The sequence below is a fragment of the Bacillus rossius genome, chromosome 16, assembly GCF_032445375.1.
Source record: "Bacillus rossius redtenbacheri isolate Brsri chromosome 16, Brsri_v3, whole genome shotgun sequence".
Lineage (NCBI taxonomy): Eukaryota > Metazoa > Arthropoda > Insecta > Phasmatodea > Bacillidae > Bacillus > Bacillus rossius.
The window spans coordinates 45,308,270-45,333,159 of record NC_086343.1 but is presented as its reverse complement, the minus strand read 5'-3'; the positions used below and the strand labels follow the sequence as shown (position 1 = coordinate 45,333,159).

At 35.0% G+C, this 24,890-nt stretch overlaps 1 protein-coding gene across 2 annotated transcripts in view; it reads right to left on the bottom strand.

The window, feature by feature from the left end:
• Nucleotides 1-9,252: 9,252 nt before the first annotated feature.
• LOC134540488 (gastrula zinc finger protein XlCGF57.1-like) overlaps nt 9,253-24,890 on the bottom strand; it is a 64,284-nt gene continuing 48,646 nt past the window's right edge. The window contains exons 1-2 of one of the 2 annotated variants that reach the window (XR_010076446.1): nt 12,104-18,815; nt 9,253-10,169 (exon numbers count right to left, since the gene is read on the bottom strand). Coding sequence is in view for 1 of the 2 variants with exons in the window: in XM_063383292.1 (XP_063239362.1) it covers nt 10,162-10,169 (8 nt within the window). In the remaining variant the exon portion in view is untranslated. Of the gene's footprint in view, nt 10,170-12,103; nt 18,816-24,890 lie in introns of those variants that run through there. The other variant, XM_063383292.1, reaches the window with a different exon arrangement.

The window sequence follows — 24,890 nt, the reverse complement described above, 5'->3', positions numbered from 1 at the left end:
CGTATTCTAATTGAGATAAATATCAGATAAGCATGTGTTACTTGTATCACGACATCAAGGTATTATTTATCAGTAATTAATATTTCATTTTATTTTTTTGTTAACTAATGTGCATAGGGCAGTGCACTAGACATCACTACCTGTGTGTAGTGTTGCGTTACACTTTTTAACGCATTAGAGTTTACATAAAATGATAAATTCAAAATTTCGTTTAAAAGTATAAATATCAGAGATCAATTTAATTAATGTCCAGTATAACTCAGTCAGTAAAACATTCGGAAATATGTATAGGACCTGAAAATATAAATATTTGTTAACAGTTAAACTGAACTAAGATGTGTTAGAGTGGTTTTTTCTCTGTCCGTATATTAGAGGTATGGAACATCAATAAATATAGTTTAAAAAACTAAAGAAACATGCTTTTAAAGATTATCAAACTAAAAAGTTAAAAATAATTTTAAAATTTAATTTATGACAATAGTATATAAGAAATACTAGTATAAATGAGAAAAAAAGCTTGAGGCACTTTGTGCCATATTTTTGGTATATTAAGCACCCCATGCTTTATTCTCATTTATACTAGTATTGCTTATATACTATTGTCATAAATTTAATTTTAAAATTATTTTTAACTTTTTAGTTTGATAATCTTTAAAAGCATGTTTCTTTAGTTTTTTAAACTATATTTATTTTTAACTTTTTAGTTTGATATTCTTTAAAAGCATGTTTTTTTTAGTTTTTTAAACTATATTTATGTATAATTATCATAGGGAAATGAGTTACCGACACTACCTATTACCATCTGAGATAACTATTTGGAGTTGCAACGTCACAAAGAAATGGTAAAGTCTCTCCGAATCATTTACAGTTAGATGTATGGATATAATCTTAGAATTTACCAGAAAAAAAAAACATTTTTTTTCCGGCGTGGCCGGGAGTAGAACCCACGATCGCTGAATCCGAAAGCTGACGTCTCAGAAGTTTTTTTTAGGTTTTTAATAGGTTTTTATTTTTCGTAATTGTCACAATAGGTACATGGTTTGCAGGGTTATTTAGACATACCAGCAGTTTCCTGCTCTTTTGCCAAATTTTTACATATTAACACTTCAGTTTTTACATGTCACAGAATATATACATATCATAAAAGGAAACTTTAAAAAACCTTTTGTCTTTGCCTTTGGAGCCATTGGGCTCAATGTCTTCACATCACTGGGAAATGCACACATTATTACATTTAGTATTATTTACAAAGAATTAAAAATGAATAAATACAGATAAGTGTTACAAGAAAACTGAATATTATTGGTTTAAAAACTAAGCTATCAAACAAACAAATAAACAATGCGCTATGGTTGCCGTCCGTTAATGGCTACACCGGTATGGCACTGTGGTTGGCGTCCATACTATACACATATATACATGATATACACTGCACTTTCACTTTGGATGGTGTCCCATTGGAGATCTTGGGGCCGCCCAGTCAGGGTGGCCTGCCGGGGTGGTAATCTGTAATGAGTTTGTGTGGATAGGGTCTGGTGATGTCGTGTTTGCCAATGTTCTGTATCAGTGTAGACGGGTGTTGTGCAGCTTTGTGGAAGAATTTGTCTGTGTATCGTGTGACTAGAGATCTTGGTGATTGTGTGTTTGCAAGGTCATGTAGCTGTATGTTGGTTACGTGTCTGTATTTCCCGAGTGTGGCTCTGAGTAGTTTATTGAAACATGTATTTAGTTGGTGGAAACGGTTGTCGGGTACATGGGCAAATATTACTGATGCATACAATAAGATAGGTACTATGTACGCCTTGAAGAGGCGTACACGGTCCTGGTCTGGGAGGGGGCTGTAGGGGCGGAGTATGGGGGAGAGCGAGTTGAATACGCGATAGGCCCGGGCAGTGGCCGACGAGAAGTGCTGTGAGAAGCGCAGTGTGCGATCCAGTGTCACACCGAGGTATTTCACTGAATCGCTCCAGTTGATCACTGCGCCTCCCACGAACAGTGCTGGTGGCTGACGGGGGCGGCGTCTGGTGAAAAGAATTGCTTCTGTCTTGGCGGGGTTGGGAAGGATTCCCCAGGACATGAAGTAGGTATTGACAGAGACAGTGCTTATCAGAATGAAATTACAGAACTACTTTTGTGCAAGGAAATGTATTTTACAAATACATTTCAAGAGAAATCACCTTTAAATGAAATAGATCTTGCTGACATGGAAGAAATAGACTTAAGGTGGGTTTACGATTGAAAATTAAGAATTAAGACTTAAGACTTAGTCCTGTACTTACCATATGACTCTATGTAAACTAGTGGAATGGTTTATGATTGTCGTGTGTGAATTTTGACGGGTCGTGTGCGAACCATATGATGACTTAAGACTTAACAGAAATGGTTATATTTTATATTTTTCGTTAAGACTTAAGGGAAGCGACCAATCACAACAAACCGGAACCTTTCAACCGGAAGTTTATGTCTTATTATTGGACTGAGCGAGGCAGTATTTTGGGTTAGAATTCGTATATTTGTAATTTGTAATCATCATCCATTTCGAAAAATAGATATCCCATTTGTCAATAACCTATTTCAAACCTGCTTCTCCGTTTCGAACAATGGCCGACCATGTGTTTTGTTCTGTGATTGTTTAGAATTAACGACTTCTATGGCAATCATAAACTGTAAAATGTAGTTTTGACTTAATCGTGTGCTCGATGTTAAGTTATAATTCTTAAGGAAATCAATCGTAAACCCAGCTTTAGATTTAGAGGCCAGGCCCCTTTCCAGTGACGAGATTTCTCTTGAAGGGCTGAAATATGTTTCTGGCTATATAGCTCACCGTTTCAGAAATAAATATCCTGACCTTGGCACTACGGATTTCAATTCGGAGGACGATAGCTGGATACATGTATAATCAAAGGGTAACTTAAAATGTCCCACTAATGCATTTTTTGAATTAATAAAGATCGCTGAAATGTGTTTTGATAATATTCATGGCAACAATTTGTGCAAAAAAGAGCGGATTTTTGAATCACTGACTAAAATTATTTGCGGAACTACTGAAAATAAATATCGAGAAGAAGTTTTGTCAGGACAAGAACGTATATGCGTATCAAGTATTTGAACATGAAATATTTTAACGAACAAGACCAAAAACGCAAAGAAAGAAATAAGATGAGGAAAACTACCCTCTAAGATTTTTCAGTGTGATAGTGTCCACTTTCCTTCACCATAATATGTATGTACATAATTTATTTACGATGTTTTTTAATTACTATATTTAAGAAAAGCATTTATTGTGAATATCGCAGCAATTATGTAGGGCTTAAGGTATTTATTGTATTCCAAATATTGAGTATGTCATTTTTATTGCCTTTATTAAAAATAATATATATATTAACAATGTAACAAAATTGCGATATTTTTGTATTGCTATTGCAATTTCGTTTCTTGTAAACATTATTGTAGACTTTTTCATATTGGAATTAAATTTGCTATAGGGTTGTTTGTATTTTAATTTTACAGTTATAAGATTTTTTATATGTTGTTTACTGTTTACAAACATTTGAAAAATATTTCCTTAACCATATTTCCATTTCCATGGCAATAGTCTTGTTAGCTTTTCGGGTAACTCTTCTACATGGATGATAAGATGGTGCGACATCTAAAACATATCACACCACCTTTACATAACTATAAAACTAAGAGGTGTTTTCTTTACATCATATTAAAGCACAATGTTTCCTTGTGGCGTAGGTGATTTAGAATTTCCATTTATCTAGAAAAATGGGCTTTCAGAATGTTTTTTAACACACAGTGTTTGGGAAGGTTTTTGAAGAAAAAAATTGACTACGCGTTTTATTTTTTTGCAGCTGAATTCAGGCACTTGCCTGAAATATAATTAATCCGTAGGAAGCGCAATGGTTTAAAGTATTGATGTTGAAGATTTGAAAAGATTTATTGAAATAGTGTGAGAGAATGAGCGAGTTGAGTGAGAAGAGTGCGGGAGTGGCCACATGACGTCTGCGCAGTTGCGGACAAAAAATAATCCATTCCGCCTCCCCATGGCGAAGGATGAGTGAAAGAGAAACCTGATAAACCTTCCCCTCCTCCGGGCACGAAAAACCTTATCGGCTGTGTGTTAGAGGGAGAGCGAGATACAACCTTCGAGGTTTTGTTAGTTCCCGCTAGATGGCAGGCCGCAGAGCGACCACCAGCGACACCCTTCCCGTATGAAGGCCATCTCGCCACTGACGAGCTGGAACTAAGCTCCTGACCTCCCTACATAGTGACGGTCACCCACATAGGCATCTAGACTCTTTAGTGGTCATATGATACAAAATTCATTGTTTTCGGGCCTGTGACCGTTTTTTACCGTGCACCAATCGCCTTAACAACCAGATAAATTAAAAAAATATTTCCAAAAAAAAATTTAAAATTATAGAAAAATTAAAAAAAGGTGACGAAATGCTTAATTTCCGGCACAAAATAAATTATCCTAATCAAGCTTGTGATAATCACTGGTCGATGACGAAAGTGACCTTGTGGTTGGTGTTGAAACAGAAGACACCAGGGATAATCATTTTTATTATAAACATACACGGAAGATGAACGTAGCAGAGAGATTGATTATACCTCATGGGAAGATCCTAACATATTGGTTGACAGGCTAAGACTTCTACATGGTTCGCTTTGTGCAGGAAACTATTCGAGCATCAAAGAAATATCCGTCATACTTAAAGAACTGAGGGAAGCTAGCTACATAAAATAATGGTTTCCATTAATTGCATGTGTATAAACTTGAAGAAAAATTAAGATTTTTTAAAAATGTACTTTATCATTTCTCGAAAGCTCATATCTAAATAAATTTATAACTAAAAGGTGTAAAAAAGTCACCACTGACATCCAAAATGTATATTGATAAAGTCATGCATGTATTCATGTCATGTTCGATAAAAAAAAGTAATTGAAATTAGTTGGAGCATTTGGAGCTGTTGGAGCAGTTGGAGCATTTGGAGCTGTTGGAGCATTTGGAGCATTTGAAGCATTTGGAGCTGTTGGAGCATTTGGAGCTGTTGGAGCTAAGAATTAGTCGTTTCACGTCTATGCAGGGCTAAATGTTTATAAGATTGCTGGCTTTTGCAAGTGATCCTTTAGTAGGATAGAAATTATGTAATAAATATTATGTTTGTAAAAGAACTTGCGGTGTTTTATTTCTCGAAGCTGACATTTTTCTGGTATTTAAATTAAATTTATTTTCAGCTTCGTTCATAGATCGAAGAAAGTTTCGATTCAATATGTAAAATAATGTGTGATTTTTTCGGTGAATTTTGAAATTTTTCCCGAACTAATAAGTCAATAAATACAAATATCTAAAATGGCGGTCGTAATGGTTTAAAGGATGATGGTAATAGATGATTTTAAGTCACTTTTAGGACTTTGATAATAATTTATTATAATAATTATTTTTTCCATAAAATTATTTTTTTGCATCATCCAAGGATCGATCCAAGAACAGGAATTGATATAATCAATCATTTCTTTAATGAGTGAATTTTTTGATGAATTTTGTAATTTTATCCAGAATTTCTAGCTAAATAATTACACGATTCCAAGATGGCGCCCAAATTTCAAGATGGCAGGCACTTCAGTAATAATAAATGATTACTGCACTCTAGCGGGTAAAACTAAGGTTAATTCTACTACAGGTTGGGAAGATCAATGTTATAAGTTTGGCACACTATTTGGTTTCTCCGCCAGGTAGCAGTAGTGTTCCATGAGGGGGTCATTTTCATCTGTTTCAATGCATTTAAATGGGCCGTTTGCATTTTTCAAAGTGAAATAACAATATGTGTAAAACTTCTCAGTTCGTTTTGAATTTAAAATTAGGATAGCTTAACTTTCATCTTTAAGTAGTTTTTAATTTAGTTTTTCAATATGCCTAAGTGTTGTTTTGTGCCCGGTTGCAAAACTGGATGTAGTAGAGAAAGTACGACGCAAGCATTAACGTATTTAAGGCTCCTGCAGACGAAAAAAAAAAGAGAATTATGGAACAGAAGGATCCCAAGGAGTGATAGAGATTTGAGGAAAACTGATAATGTATGTGAAATAAATTTCGAGGTTCGTGAAAATAAATTGTTTATCCTAACCAATTCCATCCCGACTTCCAGCTTGATAGTCACGTTAGGCTCTGTAGTAGGATGAGTTCGTTTGTATCAAACCAGATATAAAAATGGTATTACAACATGCATTATGATCTTTTTGTTTATGTTAAGGTTCGTGTTCGCTTCTGTATAATTAAAAAAAAACTTCAGGTTACATCTTTTGTATGCCAATAACCCCAAAATTTAAAAAAAAAAATTGGCATTCATATTTTCAGTACGTTTTGGGCTGTTGATAATTGTAATAGGTACTTTAAATATAAAATTTGCTCTTGGAAAATTTAAATAAAATTATTTATATTTTATCGAAAATCATTTAAGTAGTGTAATTTTTTCAAATAGCCTTTTAGTTTGCCATAATACTACTTACCACTAAGTAATATTTCTTTTGTTGCAATTTTCATTCAGGTTATCATTTTGCTCAAGGATTCCAATCTGTTGACTATATTTAACACATTTTTTTTAGATAACCAATTAAATCAAAATATTCTAATTGAAAAAGTTTTCACCAGAACTACATGTGTGTTAATTTAAATGCAATTGCGCTTACTAGAGAAAGTTAACAGCACTTTGAAACTTTGTTGGCATTAATAACAATTCAATCTAAATTGTTGCTCAATCTTCCAGTAGACACAACACAGAGAACACACACTGTGCATTAAGGAACATAAAAAAACACATTGTGGAAGCCAGATGTCCTAAGATGATATATTTATAGACCTGTACAATTTCCTTTCACAACTAGGAAAATCTAAACGCACGTGACTTAGTACACAAGATCCTCAGTTTAATATAAAGTAGGAAAAATAGATTTAACGAGTGAGGTCATATAAAATAGTAATTGGGTAGAGGGGCTGGGGAAATCCGGGAGATAGGCTGACCTGAGGGGTGTACAGAGGGAGGAGGGATCACCAGTGGAAGACCCAGAGGGAGTGGAGACGAACTGAACCAGGAAAGCAGGTGTTTCTGGTGAGGACAGGGCGAGAGTGGAATGGGCTTGAGGGAAGGGTACTGAATGGGAGAGGAGGGACGGACTTCAGAAATTGGTAGAGCTAGAGGGGAGCTCCTTACCAACGGGTGTAAGCCCAACCACAAGTGTATAAAGATAATAATTTACTTTCCAACTGCCCTGAGTTCGCTCCAACCAACTGAAAAATATATCAATGCGTGCTGTAGGTACATTATTTAATATTTAAATTCATTTGAAGTCAATGACTATTTGAAGCTCATTCAAAATCCCTTTATTACCTTAATTGCATTTTGATTTTAAATATTATATTGGTTTAAATAAATTCATGCAAAAAATATTGATGAACAAAAAGCACAATTGATTTTAAAAAAAACATATGTGTGTGTGTGTGTGTGTGAATGAATGAATGAAGTGATTTAATAGTTCCAAACTTACAATACAAAATGAGATAACTATTTAATTCTTGTTAGGGTTGACTGTAATGTTACTCAAAATTTTTATTTTTATACTTATATTTGAATACAACAAATGAGGGCTTATTATTGTGGATTGGGTTGAAAATGAGAAAATCCATTAACAACCACTTAGCTCGAACAATAATGTGCTCAAATTCAACTATGCACAGTTTTTAAAGAGCACAAATTGTTACAGGACATGAAGTGGCATGTGGCATACATGTTGAACACAGCTGTTATTACAGCTGTAATCTGTCAAGTAATTAGCAACTATGTATACACATTTCAGGAACAAATGATATTAAGAAATTATGTTCACGAAGTTCAAGGTGAAACCATCAAGATACCAAGAGGTAAAGTAACTTTAACAAAATCTGCAGTGCCAACTATTTATCCAAACTTTCCTTCATACTTGACACAGCGCAAGCCATACAGAAGAAAACTAGAGATGAGTGTAAGTTCATTTTTGAATCAAATACAATACTTGCTGCAGTTACGACCATTTAAATTTAAAATTTCAAAGTAACCAAAATCGCACTTAAAACAATTTACAGTTGCTGATGGCATTTTTACTTTTAATGAAAAATTTTTACCATACAGTAGTAAAGTGGTTTTTAAGATAATTACATGATTTTATTCTACAGCATAGCATAGCTGTGAATTTTGTGTGTGCATTATGATAGTTTTTTTGCATTAAGTCCTACAAAATATTTTTTTCTTCTTCATGGCAGGGGAAATTAACTTGCCTTTTTTTTTATCCGCAATTTTTTGGCTCTTCAGGAACATTGGATCTGCTGTAAAACAATTATGGCAGAAAAGTGCTCTATTTGCAGGGCAGGCATCACATGATATTTTATTTCATATCTTTTAAGTAAAACATAAAATTGAAAGAAATACATTTAAGTTTTATTATTAAAGGTATAGAATTGAGAATCGTAACATGAAATTCAGTTAATCTATGTTCACTTAAAGACTTGACTATAATTGTCTGTTTAAAATTACCTTATTGCAGTATAATTTGCAATGTTTATTAAAACTTGGGCACCAGCACAATTCAGAAGAAAAAAATAAAAAAAAAAAAAAGATGAAATATAACACATTACAGATGAAATTCTTTTAAATATTTTGAATGTATTACAATAGGAATAATAATTTTCAAAGTATTTGCTTTTCAATAAAACAAAACCTATGTGAGTTAATTTAATCACTGTTAAGTAAAGCTTTAAGGGAATTTTAATTTCAATCTGAAAAATTCCTTTACACTGGGCTTAGAAAATCCTATTTTATCACACAATGGTTTACAAAGAACGGCCCCAAATTAAAAATATAAACATGTGCAGCCAAAAAATTTCCAGAAAATGAGTGTTACTCTCATGAAGCAGGTAACTACAAATTGCTGTACAAATTATGTAATTTCCATAATGCAGTTATTCATAATAAAAGTTACACACATCAAAATTTAAGCGATAATGGTACTTGTCATTGTTTTCTTTACCGAATAACTACCAGTGGCACTAATGAATTTATGAACACAATTTTCTTTTGCTTCCAAGAGCATTTTTGGGAATGATATGGGAAATATGGACTCTGCCAATTTATTCACATCCTGTGCACACAACACATAAAAATTATTTTGTAAATTAAATATATATACTTGTTTTATTAAATAAGTACACAAAAATAATTTTATAGACAGTTTATTTTTTTACCATTAATTATTTATATTTGTAACATGGGGAGACAACAAAAGTTTTACTTAATTATTTTGATACTACTACAAATTAAAATTCAACTTACTAGGCTACACCAGACGTTAAATTATTAAGTTATTTGTATTGGGCATATGCATTAACTGAAATAATCCAATAATCACTGATGAAAACATTATATTTAAGAACTAAAAAAATTAATAAATTGTATGTCACCAGTATAGTTTTATATTTAACATTTTTTTATACAAACAACCTAGCTTAATAATTTAATTTATGTATCACACAAACACAATACATTGAGGGTAATTACATGATTAAAACTGGTTAGAAACTTACATGAAACTCACCTTAAAAAAAAATAATTTCTTATTGCTGTAAAAATTATAATGAAATTTTCATGCTTGTAGCTTTTCACAATGGAAACAGCTGCAGCTTTGAAGTTTTACAGTAACAAGCCTGGTATAGAAAATATTTCTGGCACCGTAAATTACATAGAAAAAGTTGCACAAGTTTATTCCATACTAGACAACAACAAACCATGGAAAGGCCTGACTGTTGGATCAGATGATGAAAAGGTAAAACTCTAAATTTTGAAATATTTCAATATTATGTCTGTACATAACAAATAGGCTACTCAGAATTATTTGCTTAGTTAATTTTTATAATAACTGATATAAAAACAATACAGTAATAATTTAACATTAAAAGAAATATTTGCTTCTATTCATAATCTGCACTTAACAATAAAGATTTTCCTGTATTGGAACATGAAAAATACTTAATGATTATTTCTTATGTAGACACTTCTTGGTTTCTTGGAGTATATTGACACATGGGAATTATCCACCAAATATCAGCCAGAATTGTTTCTTTCACCATCAACAGCCTGTGGAATAAGAGTAATGATAACATCAATCATTGAGTTGCCACATACACTTAATTCTAATGGCTTTCGTTACCTTCTCACATCAAAGGTCAACCAAAACATATTGGAGGTATGTATTATTTAAAAAAAACATTCATTGCTGATTTTTTAAAGCAAATAATAGCTAATTAACTAATCCTTATGTGATGTCTATAGGAAAAGTTCAATATTGCAATTGGAATTTAATTTTTTTGCCTTATAAAATTTTCAATAACTATATTTGAGACCTCAGAAAAAAATGTTATGAAATGCAGGAAAGTAATCAGTGTTGAAAATGAAAAATAGGGACAAATTTATGGACATATCAACTGTGGCATTCCCTGCCTCTGAGCACCTGGTGATGACAGAGAGGGCAGGAGCAAGAGACACTACATGCCAAGGGACAAATTAATTCTAGTGCAGGCTTAGTAATACAAATACACATATTATTTCACTGATTTTTCCAGCACAATTTGATATATTTAAAAACAATCAGCTAGTAATTTTAAAACGTGATAGTTACAATTGCTTATATTACTTCTCTAAAACATATGTTTTGACTTCAGTGAAATTCCATTGAAACATAAAAAATACAGCTTTGGTACTTCATTATAAAAGTTCACAATTTTAAAACATATTACATGGATATAGAATATATGTTTTAATTAAGTGTGGTACTTTGCAATGAGATTTCAATTTAATAAACAAATAATTAAATTGAGGCCATCACTTACAGCATAATAAATAAGTAAATTAAATATAAAAAATCCAACTTAAAACCTTTACACATATCTACATGGTGTATTCTCCACTCTTATGAAGGCAACCATGTGGTTGAAAATTTGAATTATTTTGTTTGTCCCGTTTCCATTTTAATAACTAATAGTTCTGCAACATACACATAAAACTTACCTAACCAATCATTCACTCCATTTCACAGTAATTTTAATGTAGCTAACCTAACGTTTCTACATGTTAAAACAGTATACTACAATAACATAATTTTTAAAAAATATGTCAAGAATTTTGATACTGTGAAAATGGTTGGTTAGGTTATATTTAGTAAGCTGCGTTTAAAATACTTAAATAGTGGGTGTGGACAGTTGGTTAGGTTAGTTACATTACAACGATTGAGATATTAAAATAGTCAGTTGAGTTAGGCTAACTACAAAAAAAAATAGTAAAATCGTTTAGTTAAGAACCGCCCCTTTAAACTACACATCCAATGGCATTGATCTAATTATTTAATTTTTTTAATTGAATATATTTTCCATCCTGCTTCACATAGTGCTTGAAGATTAAGCACAAAAGGAACAACCATTTACCTACCACATTTTATCCCTATTTAAAATTTCTAAACAAGCACAAATGCTGCAAGTAGATGGGTGCACCATACAAGCTCACTACACTCATAGTTTTGAAAACCAAATTTCACAGTGAAGCGATGAAAAGTTGAAAAAACAATTATTTTTCTCTTAAATATCTTAGTAAATCACCAATGTTTTGTGTCCGTAAATTTTAAATTCGGACTTGCTGTAACTGATAATGGAATATGGTATGTAAATTGTATTAGTGGCATGAATAAAATTTACGTTAAGCTTGGAAAGACTGTCGCATATCCCGAGAAATCAGTCGAATAATAACCAAGCGAAAGGTTTTTTATGTTATGCTTGCTATATTAACAAGTAAATCTGTAATTGAAGTACAAAGCTTACCTGCAGGTAAAGTGAAGTAAGGTAAAGTAAGGTCATGACCTCAACTTCACTTTAGTTATTATTCGCCTAATTTCCATTAATCCGAGAATCAACAACATTCACAAACTAAATAGTATAGTTACTGTGATATCAAACCGATAAAAACACAAACAAGCACATCTTTTTTCATCCAGACATAACTTACCTCAAATATTTGCTTACCTTCATATGCAGATTGCTCGCGGCGAAACATAAACGCAGTATAGCTTTTATTTACGTGCCCAAAAGGCACAAAGTTGTGAAATTTACACGTTCTTAACGGAAGACTTGTTCAATATAATTCTTGCAAACAAAAAGCACATAACTAAATACCATACCGACTATTTTATTTAACTTCAATGCGGTTTTCTCACGTTCACCCTCAATGGCAGTGTGTAAAGTGTTACCCTTTCGCTACGCCAGCGCACCTAGCGGCAGAATTTTTCCCTGTGCCAAACTCGCCCATAAGAAAACCCGTTTTCTTCCTAACCTGTAGTAGAATTAACCTTAGTAAAACTTAGACAAGTATGATGGTAATGTCTATAAGACGAGTACACACACAAGATGGTGTCCTCCAGCAGACGAAAACAAGATGGTGGCAATGACCTTTAGCAGGTGGTAGCTCCTGGTAGCATGTACTGAACGAGAAATGGCGGATCCATGATGGTCGTCAAGGTAAAATCATATTTCAAGGTCAAAGAAAATTTCACTGTTTTTTTTGCTCTAATAGTTTCGACTCAAGGACAGGAATCGAACTAATTAATCAGTATTCTAATAAGTAATTTTTTTTTCGAATCTCTAGCATTAAAATTATGTATTTTCAAGATATCGACCGTAATGAAAAGTGCAACGGTGTTTTTTAAGATTTTTATTATTTCATTTGATTGATTAATTTTTTAATGATTTTTAAATTTTTTCCCGATTTTCTAACAAAACAATTACGGATATTCAAGATTGTGACCATAACGATAATTGTTACAGTTACGTCTTAATACATGATGGTGGTTCTGTCTCGAACAGGTGGTGCTATTATTACTTCAAATAAAAAAAAATTACATTTCCGAATATGCATGTTATTTTTATATATACCTTTTTATTCTCAGTTTGGTAAATGTCTCGATGGCCGTGCGGTTAAAGGAGTATGTTTTCCAATCTAGAGATCAGAGCTGCGATGGTTCGAATCACAGCGCTTCCAATGTATTTTGTTAAAAAATTTAAATTTAATATGTCGATAAGGACCATAATAGCAATGGTAGGTAATGGAACATCGAGCTTATGTGATGAATCAGAGCGACGCTGGCGCTCTCTATGAACAAACAGCAGAAATAAAGTCCTTGGTATCCAAGATGGTGACCTCCAGAAGAACAAAAAAAAAAAAAAAAAAAAAAAAAAAGAGCTAGGCTGGTGCTCTCTAGGAACAAACAGCAGAAACTAAGTCAACGGTATCCAAGATGGCGGCCTCCAGAAGAACAAAAAAAAATCAAGAGCGTTGCTGGCACTATCTAGGAACAAAGAACAGAAACAAAGTCGACGGCATCCAAGATGGCGGCCTCCAGTGGAACAGAAAAATTCAATATGGCGGTCATGACGAAAATTTCATCATAATGAGTGGGGCGCTCTATTTAAATATGTCGGATCCAAGATGGCAAAAAAAAAAAACAGATTTAGGTCGAAACCGTAGTCGTTTATTCCTAGATGTCTAAAAATTGTAACGATCGTAAACGCTGAATTTTTTTTTACATAGAATGTAATTTCCCCAGTATATAACATTATTTTTTCAAACGTTTTCTTTTACTGTAAGTTCTCACATGCTCTGTGGTTTTTAAATAAAATAGTTTGACTCAAAGTTTTTTGTCCTAAAGTCATTTGTTCTAACTTGGTTTTTCATAATGTCGTTTGTCCTAAAATCATTTGTCCTAAAAGTCGTTTGTCCTAAAGTCGTTTGTCCTAAAGTCGTTTGTCCTAAAGTCGTTTGTCCTAAAGTCGTTTGTCCTAAAGTCGTTTGTCCTAATGTCGTTTGTCCTAAAGTCGTTTGTCCTAATGTCGTTTGTCCTAAAGTCGTTTATCCTAATGTCGTTTGTCCTAAAGTCGTTTGTCCTAATGTCGTTTGTCCTAAAGTCGTTTGTCCTAAAACTCAGAGTAAGGATTTATCGATACTGGAACCGTCGTTTGTCCTAAAAGTCGTTTGTCCTAACGTCGTTTGTCCTAAAGTCGTTTGTCCTAATGTCGTTTGTCCTAAAGTCGTTTGTCCTAACGTCGTTTGTCCTAATTTTTAGGACAAACGAAATTAGGATAAACGCTTTAGGACAAACGATTTTAGGACAAACGCCGCACCCCCTTCCGAGTGAAGGGAAGTACGATGTAGAAAAGGCTACGGCACTAATCTTGGCTCTGCGAGGATCTCCACTAGAGCTGCTGCAGACCATACCAGTTACAGACCAGAAAGAATATGGGGTATTAGTAGAGGCCCCTGAGCTGAGGTATGGCGACCGACACATGGGCGAGGTGTACAGAACAGCCCTGAAGTCACGTCAACAGAGATCTTCGGAAACCCTCCAAGAATTCGAAGCTGACATCGAGCGATTTGTGCACCTCACCTACCCAGAAGCACCAATTAAGTTCCGTCAGCTAGCCACTAGTGCTTTTATAGACGGGCTCAGAGATACTTTTATAAAAATAAATATAACTAAAATCTTAAATCATAACATTATAGCACACGTAAGCATGGTAGCCAGTGCTATACCTAACGCTTGCCCATAAACGTCTATGAAACTATCCTGGAATACATTTTGTAAACTTATTGACAAGTTATGATCGCAACTTTAAAAATAACTATAATTTATTAGCCATAACAATTTTGTTGGAACAAACATGGCATCCAATATATTTAACATTTTTTGGCTCTTTAAAGCATTGTGAACATGGCGCTAACTTTGTATAATTTTCCACCTAAAAGTTGCAGTTTAATTTAATACATTAAAACAATATTACCTGAATGATTTTAAAACATATAATATGATACTTAGTATGTGTATATATATTTATTTTTGTTTAATGATGGAAATCACCACGTATATCCTCCCCCCTTTGCCAAAAAATAACCCCTTTAAACATATTCAGCTGACTTAACATTTAACAGTAAAAATTTAACCACAAATTTATTTTACTCATGCAAATGCTGCACTATTTCTAAATGTCAATGTTCTACAAGGATTGCCAAAATTATATTATATATATATATATTAAATTTGTCGTTATTTATTTTTATGATTATAACTTATAAAATATAAAGGATTACTGAACGATCACAAAGATTCATTTGGCACATCACCTTGTGTTGACGAAAGTGACTAAATATGGGTTTTTTGTTGCTGTATGCATGTCCGCAATCTTTGTGTCATATTTCTGTTCATTAACTTCCATTCCAGTTTCAAGTAATTACTCCTACCAAATGCAGTATACAGAAAGAAGGAACAGTTTACCTCCTCTGAAAAGGTGGTTAAAAGTTACCCGTGTGTATCCTCCTGTATCACTAAACAGCTCCGAAAACGATGACATGTGCGTGAAGCTCCTTCCTCTCGCAGCGCTCGCGACTCACTGCCCATTCGTCCTCGCTCGGCAACTCTCGGGAGCAGAGCACTGACGTCACACGGGCGGGTGCGGGCCGACACACACACACTTTGGCGGGCGGTGGTGGAAGGAGGGGGCTCGCAGCTTGTAAGGGGGGAGGTGGTGGCACATCGAGCTCAGAAGGGTGCAGCCCAGGGCGATGTCAGTACTACACAGTGTTATATATAAAACCATCAATATTTATATTACACAATTACTGTACCTATATATAAATTGGAACATATTACAACCACCACAACAGTAAAGTGCTTTTATCTTCTGAAGTATTCTTTCAAGGGAACAATTGAAAAATCTCCCCCCCTCCCCCCCCCCATCCAACAATTTAAAACAGAAGTATATTTCTGTTTAACAAGAATTTACCATTGGTTGTTAAAAATAAATACTTGTATCAATTTTGCTTTGGAGTGATTCATTGGTTTTCTGATGTTCTTGGTGTAAAACCCTTTTTGCTTCTGGGGACACTTTAGGAATGGCGTTATTTTAATATCTTAAAATGGCTGTAACTTTTTATGTTTTCATTTTAGGTGAAAACTGTAAAATATTTTCCCCACTTTATAAACCAACAATAATTCTGTTTAACAAGATGGTACTAATGATTTCTCAAGAAATGAAAGTATGTACTAAGGTACACACATAATTTATACTTCTATGACATTACTAAAATATTAAACTGCAACATTTTTAAAAAACACATATTATAACATTAAGTATATGTATATTTATTTTTGCTCAAACAAAAAAAAAAATCAGCCTGCAAATACTTCCTACAATCAAACCTAAACCTCATTGAGCTGGTTCAACATCTAAGACTTAACAGTTAACATTTCATCACAAATTTTTTTTATTTTAGCAAAATAAAAAAAAAGGAGTCACTGATTTCTCCTTATAGTTATAATAAATATATATATTATTTTTATTATTGGTACAAATTAGTTTCTTTTTATAGGTTGTTTAAACAAAGTTCATCACAAATACTTTTTATTAATAATACTATACAAATAAATACAAATGACAAAAATACGAAATTCACACTTTATTTAAAAACTGATAATTCGTTTTCACGAGGTTCCCTGACAAGTATTGGCCCCTAATAACGGGTATAACCCCTTCTTGCACGGCGAATGGCACTAAGCGAGTCAGGCATTGAAGTTATTACATTTTGAATAAGAACTCCACCGACACCGCATCCCATTGTCCACGAAGAGCAATTTGAAGCTGACTTAAGTCACTAGGAGGAGGATGGTGACGGCTCCTAACATGTCTCCCTACACTATTCCACAAATGCTCTATGGGATTCATATCGGGATATCATGCAGGCCAGTCCCACGTGCTCCGAGAATCTGGGGACGATTCTTGCAGTACCTATATCAGGCCTCAAAGTGCTTTATTCACTGGAAAAATGTGAGAAAAGTGACCTTTGTGATAGAAAAAGTGAGAAAAAAGTGATCTCCAGGAAAATAAGTGACTAAAAAGGTGATCTGAAATATAACTGAAATAAATGTTACAAAAAATTTCTGATTGTAGTAAAATAAAATGTTAGGTTATATATGGATCTAATAAAATACTGACAGTTATTCTATTAACTATTTAAAAACACAAGTTACAAATTATGCACCAGTAGCACAAAATTAAAAGAAACAAATTATTCACATACGTAAGATGGTGAAAGAAAAGTCAACTGTGTAAACTGTGACTTAAAAGTGGTTTCCATGAAAATTCGGTCAAGATTAACATTTTTATATTGTCTTATAAAATGAACTAAGAATTATATTAATTAAGAAGACACCATAGGCCCATTACAAAACTGTATCTAGTCCAATTTAAGAACATTTCAACATCAACAAACTTATGTCACAACACTCCATCAACACAAAACATCTAATTTTTTGAGTATTTTGAAAAATAGTCAGAAATAATTTTATATTTCCTTTTCTCCACTGAGTGTTGTACAGTATCAACCTCAAGCTTCTTCTCTGCAGCTTCTTTTCTGACTGTTAACACCTTTCAACATGGCCTGGGCCAATCCAATTTCCTGCATATCTTTCTTTTCTTCAGCCCTCTTTAATCTCTTATTCACTCCTCAAAAAGTACATCTGCAGTCTTTCTTTTTTGCTGCTCTTCACTTTGCAAACTCTTCTATTTGTTCTCAGCGCCAGCTATTATCTTTCTCTCATCTTTCAGTTTTTGTATTCTCTCTGCTGCTTCCACTAATTTATTTTCATCTGTTTCCAACTTCTTCCGAGCTGCTTCTTCTTTTAGAGCCTTCTCATTTTGCAAGTGTGTAAGGTAGCACTATGAGCTACACGAGCCATTGCTAATAGCTCTCTTGTAATGGGAACCAAATCAGGCTTGCTGTGGTACATCTTCATTATTGCACTCTTGACAGTCATTGCTGCATTGAGTGTTCTTTCCGACATGGAAGCTTTGTCTTGAGTTAAGATGTGGGAGGACAAAGAAAACCCTCACTCTAAGTCAGCATTTCCGTGTGAAAGAGCCAAAACAGATTTTACAACTTTAGCAACGTTTGGGTATTTAACATCACCAATGCTGTTCTTCAAAACAAAAAACTGAGCCCGGTAGTCATCTATACGGCCACTACACACACACTTTCCTTTTCACACTGGAGTAGTTTCCATTCATATAACAGAATACTTTCATCAATTACAATGGGCAGACCCTTTGCTAGAGCAACAATGTCTCGACAACTGCGGTGTAAAACCCTTTCTTCTGGCTGGAGGCAACGGCAATTCTTCAGAAGTGGTTTCAATATTAGGGGTGACTTTCTGATAACATGAGTAACAGCTTCAACATAATGGTTTTTCACTCCGGCCAAAAACTCCAGCTGAAACCTTTCATCCACCTGTAACATATACCTTTTATGATTTGTAAATGTGTTTCGAACCAAGAGTTAGGGTGCCCACTATATATACTTATATATCCTAACTGCAAAAGCAAATTCTAAAACAAATTTACCAGGTGTTAAAAGTGTTGGTAATTGTCTAGAATAGGGTCTCTTGTGAAAAACTTAAAAAAAAATGTCAAATTAAAATTTGAAAATAGGGTGCACTCAATAGTAACAACCTTTCTCATCAATAACCTAAAATGATTTTCAAATTAGAATTTTTTTCACCCCTATCATCAATAACATTTCGAGGTAAGTTAATCACACCTCCTGCCTGCTAGTTTTGTTTTTTTAGGGATCTCCTTTTTAAAAATAAATTATAGATATTTAAAAAAAAAAAAAAAAAACAGTAGGCACAAACGTATTAAACTAGCCGGGGGGGGGGGGGGGGGGGAGGAGGAGGAGAAGATTAATAATAGGGGTAAAATTTTTTCAAATTAAAAAAAAAAAATCTTTTACAGCATTATTAAAGGAGGTGAATACTATTTAATTAATATATTTTTTAATTTTTTAAACATTTTTGAAAATGCCTTTATTCTAGACAATTGCAAAATGGTTTATTGCACTTACTGCAATGATCTGTGCATAATTTAGTACATTGTTTACACGTTGGAAGCAAAGTTAAAAATGGTATGCTACTATAAGAAATATATCAAAAAACATAAATGATTCCAGGTTCTTAAAAAAAAAAATCCCCCTACTGTTCCTTACAGGGGGAAAAAAATTTCCAGGTCAAGTGGCCACCCTGAAAGTACAATTTAAAGATTTAAATCTTAAACTAAATCTAGAACTTACCTTTGAAATTTCTGTCAAAATCTCTTTCTCAACATGGATTTTCTGGGCAGGAAGTAGGTTCTCTGTTTTTAGTAAATCTTCACTTACACCAACAGTTTGTATAAGTCCTGGTTTGCAAACCTTTCCAAGCAAACTGTTAGCAAGAGTGTCTAGTTCATCATGCATAACAAGCATCATTGGTTCTTCCTTCTGGAATGCACCAGTGAAGCGTGTGAATACTCTGGCACTGCTGCACACGAAAAGAAGTTCAGCCTTTAGAGCAGACTTCTTTAGTAAACTCACTATTCTCTTGTAGTTGTTGCTCTTGCCTAGGCTATTTCTCTTCTTGGGGACATAACTTAGGAAGTATTTTTTGAGAGCTTCCCATTGTTCGATCAATCATGATGCAGCTACTTCTAAGGTAAGCCACCTTGACGGAACATGCTTGATGAAACTATGTTTTGGAAGAGATAGGTTATCATGTATTTGTAAGTAGTCCTCACATCTTTAAGGCCAACCATCAAAAAAATCATGGACAGCCATTACCAAATCTGCTACATCTTCTCCAAGTTTATCAAGTCCACTGAGAAATGCATTGTGAAGTGTGTGGATGCTGCATGTGCCAATATTAACAAAGGGTGCCTTGCGAATAGAAACCAACTCTTCACATATAATACGAGCAACTTTATTAACTAGTATTTCGCCTGTAGCTGATCCAATAAAAAAGGTTTCAAGATGGTGAGTGATAATCTGTAGCTTCGTTTTAGACCAGTACCTGATAGCAATTTGCAGTTCCTTTCTACCTGTGTGGTTTGTTGTTTTGTCGTAGCATACTGAATAGTATGCACCATCCATGTCTTTCAAAATAACATTGCGAAAATATGGGCTTAATGCATCTGTTAGTAGATACCTAAATTTAGTGCTGCTCAGGCTGAAGTCCTCAGGCACACCCTCACCAAACATACTTTTAAAAACGTCAGCTATTCCTCCACAAGATGATGCTGAATAATTTGAAATAATACATTTCATTACCCATTTCAGTTCTGCACTTGTTGCACGATCTCGTACACTGTAAAGACATTTAACATGGTTTTCTGATGACACTTCACTTGATGTGGAAGCTGAACATGAAGGTCGAACGACCGTGAATTTTAGCTGACTAGGAGCCAACTTATTCCGACATTCACTCTTATGTCGTTCGCAAGTAGCATGCTGAGATAGTGCTTGATACCCTTTGGTTGATATTTTGATTGTGACACAGCAAACTGCACAAAAAACATCAGTATCGTTACGTTTTTTTGCCCACTCGTTAATGATATATCCATTATCATCGCGCCTCTCTAGCCACTCGCTACGAAAATGACACTTCCCCATCTTCACCACACAAGAAAACATCAAAACACTACGATATTATTTCCCAGTTATTTGTTTATCTCAAATAATAGTATAGCATGACACAAGTCATATCGCTAGCCAAGGCCCCTAAGGACAAAACTAACTTAAGACCGTAATCAGACAAACTACAGAACACACTGGCGCGAACATAGGTTATCTGCCATCACGTCAGCCGATCGATACTGTAGGGCGAATCGATTAATGGATAGTTTGACTTCAGTTGTTGTTTATGCTTTTACGCGTGTAAAAAACAATCTCGACACAATCCGTGTTATGGAAAACGGCAAATACCTTGATGACGGTCAAAAGCACAAATTCAAGCATTTAATTAATGTCACTTTCATAAACCGAAATGCAAATTTTGGGCACCAATATCGAAAAAAAAGTAAATTAAGTGACTGTTTAAAAATACGTGACAAAAAAGTGATTGATGCAAAATAAGTGACTAAGTGAGTTAAGTGACCATTTTCGATCCCTGCCTATATGCATATCCATCATCAAAATGAACTGTTCACCAATAAATGGAGCACACAGGATCACAGCCTCTAGAAGCACTTTCTCAACGTACGCTCCGGACAAAGAAAACAATTCAGTAGGAGCTGGAAATTCATTACTCCCCACACCATAACCGATTGCCTTTGGAAAGGCACAACCGAGTTCAGAGACGAATCTTGCTTCATTCGCATTGAGTCATGCTGGTTGTTGGAATCAAAACTTGTTTTACAATTTTGTTGACTGCCTAGCGATACCTCGTCATTATTCAATGAGGAATCAATTACCATTTTATTAATTTTAAATGTTATATGAAATAAAATTGATAAATATAACTTGAAAATAAATAAGCAAAGAAAACAGATAATGCCTATTATATGGCTGTGGTGTAAGTAAAAATTTTCACAAGCTAAGTAAGACTCAAGGAAAATGGCTGTACCGTATTTACCAGCAGAAGGATTGCCCCTGCATATGGATTGCACCAATAATTTTGTGCCAAAAAATTATGACATTTTCACGGTAAGGGCCATCCTTGAATATGGGTAGCACCATATATCTGTCTCCAGTAGAATACAAGTTACGTGTCTCAACTTATTTCCAAAAACATGGCACCGGTTCTTCGTCTCTCCCCTTTTCATCCTTCATGGCCCAAGATTACTATTTTTTATACTTGTCTTCTTGTCTGTTGCATATTTGTTTTACCCAGCTCCTTCCCAGAGAGACAAAATATGTCATTATGTTTTATCCTTTCCATCAATAAAAACAAGCATGCCCTTAACAGCAGTCCTGTCATGCCATGTTGTAGTAGAGAGTGTGGGAAATCTCATGCCAAAAAACAGTGTTTGGATACAGCTTCGTCACAAAAACCTGTCGAGATAGACATGATGTTTGTGTACGGATCCAGTTCACGGACATTTAGAACGAGAAGAGGGAGAACCATAAACAATGCTGCATACAATGTTCGCTCACCTTTTTTCACTCTCTGGCTGGTTTATTTTTAAATATTTCTCTTGTTGCCAGATGCCAGTACGGTTTACAGACAGCCACGCCACTTACCGATGGCGGTCGGGTAGCTGCCAAACAGGCAGCACACACATCTCAACAGCGCAATTCATGATGCTTTCATTAAACAACTTATACTTACTCATAACATAATTAGTAAACACCAATACAGATACACATAAAACACACATATTCAACAACCACACAGTGCAATGTTAATTTATTTTATTACCAAAAATGCAAAAATTTGGATAAACGTTGTAGTACATGTTATTAAACAAAAAAATCTGCATAAAATGTGCGACTCATATGCGGGTAAATATGGCAGTTCATAAAATTTTGTGTACAGTTGGTTCCTGATTGTATAACTGCGTCAACTGTCATTGTAACTCTGAAAACTATACGACAACCTGCCAAAATTTCATTTGCTGAATTTTATAAAAATTGCTACCAACTTCTCCCTTTTCCATCCCTCGTGATGTCAGTTCCTTGGGGCCATTCCCTGAACAGGGGGCCAGTTATCCAGGCCTTATTATTTGCTCTTAAAATCACTGGCAGGTGCTCCTTTGAAAAACCTTTCAAGGCTCGTGGGTTGGCTGACTTGGTTATCAGCAGCGGTTTCATTTTACAGTCGCCAGCTGCATTTGCCGCTAACAATACTGTCACACGATCCTTTGCAGCCTTGAAACCAGGCGCAGTCCTCTCTTGTTTAGCGATGTAGGTTCTCGCCGGCATTCTTTTCCAGAAAAGTCCCGTTTCATCTGCATTGAAAACTTGTTTCGGCATGTAGCCACCTTCTTCAATGATCTTCTCAAGTTTCGGGATGAATTCCTTTGCGGCGTCAGTGTCGGAACTTGCTGCCTCGCCTGTCAGTTTTATATTATGGAAACTGTACCTGGCTTTAAATCGCTGAAACCACCCGCGGCTGGCATTAAACACTTCCTCTTTAACGGTTGAAGTACCTTCAACATTTTTCATTTCCTCATTGTACAATGATAGAGCTTTGCTTTGAATAAGCGTTAAATTTACGGAGCAATTGTGCTGGTTCTGTGTTTCAATCCATACGGCAAGCATCTTCTCCATTTTCTCCATAGCGCTATTACGTGTATAACTCGTCTTTGTAGCACTGACAGATGACATGTTCAGTAAACTACTCTTAATTTTGTCCGCGTTTGATCGAATTGTACGAACTGTGGTAGGTGGCAGACCTAACACTTTACTAATCTCAACAGCCCTCTCGTCCATATCGAAACGTCTCAAAACTTCCATTTTCGTGGCTAATGAAACATGTGTTCTGTTCTTATTTTTTGAAATTACGTTTGAAGATAAATTTAGTCGTTTGGAAGACATCTTATGAAGAAAAAATCATAAATTGCAGTGAGCTGATACTGTAGGCCTACTACAAATGCATTTAATCACGATAAAGTTAACAACGGCACGTTTAAAACTCCGGCCAACTCAATGATATCATAGCGACTGAAGTGCCAAGGAGTTGGACGAAAAGGGGTAGGATAAAATGCTATGTCGTTGCGGGAAGTAGATAACACTTCTACGTGCGAGATACGTGGGTGGCCGAGCGGGCGGGCTGGTAGTATTGCATCACCGCGCGGAGAGCAGCGGAGAGCAGGAAGCGTCCCTCATGATGTATGATAAGATAAGGCGGTGAACGTGTAGCTTACGCTACAAAGCATAAATTAACTACCGAAGGAAACAAAGAATTATAAACGAATTATATACGGTGTTTTGGTTAAAATAAAGATTTACAGTCATTGTAAACGACGTTATTGTGAATCGGCGACAACTTAAACAGAAACATGAGTACTCATAAAATTAGCGACGTTAATCCGAAACGACGTAAATCGGTACAACGTAAATAGAGGACTTACTGTACAATTAATAAACACTATAAATTTCTATTCTAAAACATTTTGCGCCTTTTATATTAACATCTTGCCACATTGTGAAAATCAACATATACTTCTATTGCTATTCATAGTTCATACTGCTTATATTGAAATGAAAGATTCACTGATACGATGGCAGTATTTGACGTCAGCCGGGGCTTCGCCCCACGAGCCTGATCATCCTCCGTTCCCTTTCCCAACACCTTTCCTACCCGGCATTTGTGTCGTAACGTACGTAGCCGTGTGCGATTCAAACTGCGCGCCATGAACTACAGCAAGAGAGCGCTTAGCTGCAGTGCGCCGCACCCCTAAATATGTTAATTAATACTGTAACCCTTTTTCTTTCCGCCCCAAAACAGTGTAACGATGATTATGCATGTATGTGTTTTTAATTAATAACTTCATGATCTGTTGTTATTTTTTATAAGTCCAAGCACGAACACGGACGCTCCCTAGCGGGCGACGGAGGAACTAGCATGAAACTCATTTGAACCCTGTTTTATGTTTATAAGTAATTATTACAGACGGTCTGGACATGGAAGTAATCTAATAATTATTGTAAAATTAGTTATGTATTTTCTAAGAGTAACCCGGGGCACGCTACAGCAAAGTTGTAACGGTAATTGTGTTCGGCATGAAGGGCGCCATGTTGCCACCCGCAAGCCATGAGCTCAGCCCAGTCTTCTTCTACAGCCGGCCGAGAGCGGACGTCTCTGCAGACACCCCGAGGACATCACCGTTGGTTCACCGAGTAGTAATTCTGTAACTTAATTTATTCAAATCGCTTTCTTTTTCATCCTCGGGGCCTCTCTCGGTCGGAGAGACTGTTTAAGTAATAATTATTCACTCCTCGGAGTTTTTATCTCACCGG